This window comes from Mycetomoellerius zeteki, unplaced genomic scaffold, assembly GCF_001594055.1.
Source record: "Mycetomoellerius zeteki isolate Tzet28-1 unplaced genomic scaffold, Tzet1.0 scaffold89, whole genome shotgun sequence".
Lineage (NCBI taxonomy): Eukaryota > Metazoa > Arthropoda > Insecta > Hymenoptera > Formicidae > Mycetomoellerius > Mycetomoellerius zeteki.
The window spans coordinates 238739-245009 of record NW_017257924.1 but is presented as its reverse complement, the minus strand read 5'-3'; the positions used below and the strand labels follow the sequence as shown (position 1 = coordinate 245009).

The window sequence follows — 6271 nt, the reverse complement described above, 5'->3', positions numbered from 1 at the left end:
AATGACATCTTAATTTTTGTTATATGCTATTTGTAAATAAAAATAATTTGGATAAAACAAAATAAGATCACTTCACAATACTTGTAAAAATGGATCAAAGTTGTCTTTATCCTCCCTAACAGTCAGTAAATAGTTGTAAAAGATGTTAAAAGCAGGGTTGGTAAAGACTAATGTTTTTTTTTTTAAGAAATAAAATATATTTTGTTTCTTCTTAAATATGTTTTTAATGCTTCAAATATGCTTTAAACAGTACTATAAAAAAACATTTAAAACATATTAAAAACATTAACTAAGCATGTTTTAAACTGTTTAAAACACGTTTAAAAGATGTTTTTTTACCAACCCTGGTTAAAAGGCATATGCAGCACGTACTCAATATGCATGAGCAGCTTATTTTCACTTTTACGTTCACATGCCTTGATTATTTACTAACTGTTAATGGGGAAGGATAGTTTTGAACCATTTTCACAAGTATTTTAAAGCGATTTCATCATTTCGTTTTATCCAAATTGTCTTTACTTATAAATAGCATGTAACAAAAATTAACATGCTACTTCTCACTTATTACATCACAATTCATGGCCGCGGCGACTACTCAAGTATAGTTTGCTTTATAAAAATAAAGTAGATATGTCACCGCACACAAAAACTTTGTATACATATCGCATAGTTACGAGGAAATTCGTTCTGCTTTTGCCAATTGTGGATTATATCTGCTTTTGTGATTAATTTTTAAATTCAGTATACAATAAATTGATATTAGTAGATGTAACATGACATGCATCATCGAAATCCATTATCATCGTTTTTATATTCTATATATGTGAAAAATTATATATTTTCAACTACTAATAGATATTAGAATTAGTCTACGCCATCTACATTTACCTAGACAAATTGCGAGATGGACAAGTATGGACAAAGTAAATATCATAGATTGTTTAAATGTACGTATAAAGCCGATTGTAACGACCTCATCCATTTGTATTTTGAAGCCATATATCGTGAAATGCCAATTAACTAAAGACTAATAGAATAGTTTTCAAACAAATATATACATGTATACATTGAGCGATATTAATACAATAATATATTAGTGCTCTTATTATGTAACCAAAGGTTATCTGTATTAACGGTCTAAAGAAGGAATATCCTTTTTCCTTCACTATCAAAGCTTTTCGGAAAATCGTTATAAAAAATATGCAAAATATGAAACTTGCCAGTATAAAATAAAAATCTAACTATAAGTTTAGTCATTGCATTAAGTGTTAAATCAGGCTCAAGTAGCCTGATTTGATACTTAATGCAATGACTAAAAATATATAGTTAGATAATAAAGATTTGCCAATATTTTAATAAAATTTTATATTTCAAAATGTAAAAATTATAGAAATATATTTTATTTAAGATTATTAGTTATCTTATGTTGACGATAAATTATATAATTTTAATATAGATTCTTAAACTTCTTTTTTAATAATGGACTGAATTGAAAAAAATGAAAGTTTATATTATCATTGATTCATCATAATACCACATATATATACCACAGTTATATATATATGTATATATCGTATTATATGATACTACGATAATTGTATTTTATCACGTAAATTAATATGCTTGCATATTTTTTTTACATAAACATATTGAAAAAAGCCACATGTCAATTCGAAATTGTTCTGCTCAATAGCAAAAAATATATCTGAATAAATTTTGCCGAATTATATCGCATAATCAAAGTATTAAAATTACGTATTACTATTGTAATATTCCTTTTTTCTATTTTTATGCATATTATATTTTTTATTTTAAGAGGACTGGGCAGTCAAATCGCTTAAAAATAAAGATTTTGTTCGTAAGCAATTGCACAAAACACACACACACACACACACACACACACACACAAAGAAATGAAAGCGAATCTGGATTTGTCTTTTTATTCAATGTTTATTATCAACATCCTTCCTACACGCGAAGAACTAAAGATAAAAACCAATCGTATTAAAGAATTACTGATCGCTCACTCATCGGTTTTCTCTGCTGAATGTAGCGAGTTTTCAGATAAAAAAAAATCGGAACATAATTATTAAAATGGCGTTAAAAAATGGTGATTTTTCAAATAATTTTTTTGTGAAAAAAAAACGCAATTTTTGAGTTTTTTAAACTCGAAGTTTGGCGGGAAATGATACACATATTTTACACATCCTCAATTTTTTTCAAATCGATCTAAACCGTCTGTTTGTAATTAGGACAAAACCAAGAAAAAAGTTTCGAGAAAAAAACGTTTAAAATTTAAAAAATTTGTACAATTACTAATATACATCTCCAGAAAAGTTATAAGATGTTTCTGGGACATCAGCCTATCGCTGCTGTTCATTATTTGTACTGTAAGATAGAAAAAGTGAGCTGACAGCCTTTTTATACTATAGCTCCTTTTGACGGCTGATGCTCAGCTATCAGCAGATGGACGAAATCGAATCCGTGTGTCGCTCGACCCTTTCGGTTGCCAAATCAATAATTTTGCGAATTTTAACATCTATCAATGAATTTATTCAGAGGAAGGATAAAACTTTCGAAAAATAAAATTAAAAAAAGCAATTTTTGACTACCTAGTCCCCTTAAGGCGATACTGGAGTGATGACTGAACTTGATCGATAGTACAGATTTTTTGAAGTCTCTTAAGTAGTCACCACAGTTATATTGAATCGTGACATCAAAAACGAGAAATGTTACGTTAATTTTTGTTACATGCCATTTATAAATAAAGACAATTTGGATAAAATAAAATGATGAGATCGCTTTAAAATATTTGTGAAAATTGACGAAAACTATGTTTATCCCCTGTGATAATCAGTAAATAATCGTAAAAAGTGATGAAAGGTACGTGTAAGAGAAAATAGGCATATATTATTATTATTGAATAAAAGCACCACGTATCTTTTATCACTTTTCACGATTAATATTTACTGACTGTCAGGAGAGATAAATATAGCTTTCATCCATTTTTACAATTGTTTTAAAATGATCTCATCTCATTTCGTTTTATCCAAATTGTTTTTATTTACGAATGGCACGTAATAAAAATTAATGTCATTTCTCGCTTCTAACGTCACGATTCAATACGGCTGTATGATGACTACTTAGGAGCGTAAAAGCCGCAACACAAACTTTTACATAACGCATAGTGCATAAGCGAATCAGTCAATCAGAATCCTTCTTTTTCTCCCATTTCATGGAAAAGAATTTTGATTAGCTGATTCTCTTGTGCACTATGTGTTATGCAAAAATCTGTGCTGCGGCCTTTAAACGAGAAGCACAGACTCTTACATAATGCATAATGCACAAGAAAATGAATCAATCAAAATTCTTCATTTCCTTCCTTTCCTTGAAATAAAGGAATCTAAAGCGGGGAGCACAGCTCTTGCATAACGCATAATACATAAGGCATAAGAAATTGAACCAATCATAGTTCTTTATTTCATGGAAAGGAAAGAAACGAAGAACTTTGATTTATTTTCTTATAGAAGTTCGTGCCTGTTAAAATTTAAGTGATTAAGACCCAATGCACCAACGGTACTTTGATTTTAAGGCTTAAACTCTCTCTGTCTCTATCTCTTTTTCGGCTTTAAAACGAGACAGATAGAGTTTTAAGTTTCGCTTAAAGTCAAAGTGACGGTGCAATCGGGCCGAAGAGTAAGAAGTTAATAACGCGATACTAATTTCATGATTTATTAGTTTTGTAGACATGTACACATGTTTAAAATTTAATAATATTCGATTTTTAGGCAGCACTTTTACATAAGAAAATGTGGGGAGTTAGCAGTCTAGTGTAATATATAGAAGTCTATGTGCTTCCCGCTTTAATTTCCAATTAAAAATTTTTATAATAATATTTTTAATTCATTTTTTATATTTCGTTCTGTCTCACTCAAACGCATACATCTATCCTTATTTAACATATTGCTACGTTATCTCTTGCAAGATCGAGCACCTACTGCTGAACATAATTTGACACAATTACTGCTTTGTTTACCATTCTGGGTCTTTGCTGAGCATACGTATATACGTAAATTTGTAAATTAATATTTTTTTAAGCTTTTAATCTTAGTTTTATAAACTCAGTGTTATTCGTTTACGTAATTCGACGGGTAGTGTAATGTCGCTTTTTTGTTCATACGAACTATAAAACTTTTGTATTAAGGAAACATCTGTGTTAGGTGATAGCTCTACACGAGTTGAAAAATAAGTTTTTAACTTTTTTCGATTTTGGTATAAAGCCCACTGCAATATGTCAATTTTGCGTCTACTTCAATTCTGTAAAAGAATTTTTAATTCCGTTCAGTCAATTCGCAGATTTACGATATCAATCTGCAATGTTGCGATAATTTGATCACTCCAGTATCTCTCACAGTTCTCTTTATAAAATTCTACTTAATTCATAATGAGTGCCATTTAAGTTAAAATGATGGTCATTCAGTAGTACATATTATATTATTAATTTATCGTTTACAAAGATCTTAATGTTCATTATGAATATTCGAATCACATTTTTAATATCATATTTATGACTGGAGGTCATGAATGGTAATTGAAAATCAATTATTAAATTTTACTGAATATATGAGTGACATCCATTATTTTTTGTGGTACACAAATGCTTCTTTTTATTTATAATCGAGAAAACAAAAATTTTGAATTTAGATTATTTTTAAATGATGTTATTTATACATAATTGATACTAAAATAATTAATACTAGAAATTAAAATATTTTGTAATTAGTATTAATATTTTTAACGTTATTTATTAGTATAGTATTTTTAACGTTATCTATTAGTATAGAAAAACATAGATAAATATGAATATGGAATCTCATAGCATATATGACGATAATTAACTAGCGTCATGCGAAAGCCATTCCAAATTATCACTCTTTTTGTCATATTTACTGAATGAAATATGTAATTACTAATTATTTAAAATCATAATCATTTTGTACACTATTTTTATTTGTTACAGAAAGCTGTAGTTATTGTTATTAACTCTATAATATATTATATTGCTTCTGTAATGTATAAATATTTATTCAAAAATTTATAACATAGTAGATAATTTGTTATTATAAGTGCCAAATTCCTCATAATAGTGTTGCAAAAAATGTAACTTATTGTTAGTTATTTCATTTTGTATATTATGTTAATATTATGAAGTAAAATTTTCTATTCTATCGTTGAATTGTCTTCTATTTATTATATAGCAATTTTTTATCTGTATCCATTTTTATAAAATTTTTGCAATATATGTATAATTTACTTCGATGCTGCTTCTTGCCACATGAATAATGTAAATATATTGCAAGGATTAAATAACTCAACATGACAGAAACTTTTATTAAAAAATTCTAATTCTCTCTCTCTCTCTCTCTCTCTCTCTCTCTCTCTCTCTCTCTCTATAATAAAAATAATATAGTCACTTTTCTATACAATAATATATTCTTTTTACAATGTAATTACAGATGTATATTTAATTCATTGATTGTGTGATTATATTACTGTACGTACAAACACAATCAATATATGTGTTGCGATACACGAACATACATTTTTTACATGTTTTGCTTTTTTTATATATTGCAATCTTCAATATTAAGATATTAGAGTATAGCAAAATGATTGTTAATCATGTCATGTAATGAAAAGTTTAGATCTGCTTAATGAAATAAATTGCTCAATTAACAAATAAAACATAAATCGACGATCAATAAAGCTCGAATAAAGCAATGAGTAAGTTATTAATTATATTAATTACTGCATATATCTTTACTTACTAACTATTCTCTTTTGTTCTTTGCACGGCAGTGAAAAATAATAAACAATAAAAAACGTTCAAAATTGTATTTAAGACTTTAAATATGTAGATATACACATATATGTTTTATGTGGGAGTTACAACTAATATTTTGGCAACGCTGTGTTATGTATGCATCCCATAAATTATCTTGATTTATTGCACATGATTACTTCTTGTTGTATTATTGGTCTCTTGTGTTTACCTTCCATTTGATTGTCGTAATTCTTCTAGCTACGGTATGTGAGAATGATATATTATTTTTATACATATGTATGTATATATATATATATATACAGGGTGTTTCCAAATTAAATCGCAAAACTTCGGGAGCGTGTAGAGGAGTAAAAAACTAAGAAAAAAAGTCCTATAGACATATGCTCGTTTTTGCTCCGTTTCAGAGAAATCGAAAAAAAATGTTTA

The 6271-nt window shown here is 27.7% G+C and overlaps 1 protein-coding gene across 2 annotated transcripts in view; it reads right to left on the bottom strand.

Annotated features, from left to right (window-relative positions):
- Positions 1 to 5681: 5681 nt before the first annotated feature.
- GlyS (glycogen [starch] synthase) overlaps positions 5682 to 6271 on the bottom strand; it is a 13554-nt gene continuing 12964 nt past the window's right edge. For both annotated transcript variants that reach the window (XM_018459918.1, XM_018459919.1), the window contains one exon: positions 5682 to 6082. In XM_018459918.1, the coding sequence (XP_018315420.1) occupies positions 6050 to 6082 (33 nt within the window). In that variant the 3' untranslated portion in view covers positions 5682 to 6049. The remainder of the gene's footprint in view (positions 6083 to 6271) is intronic.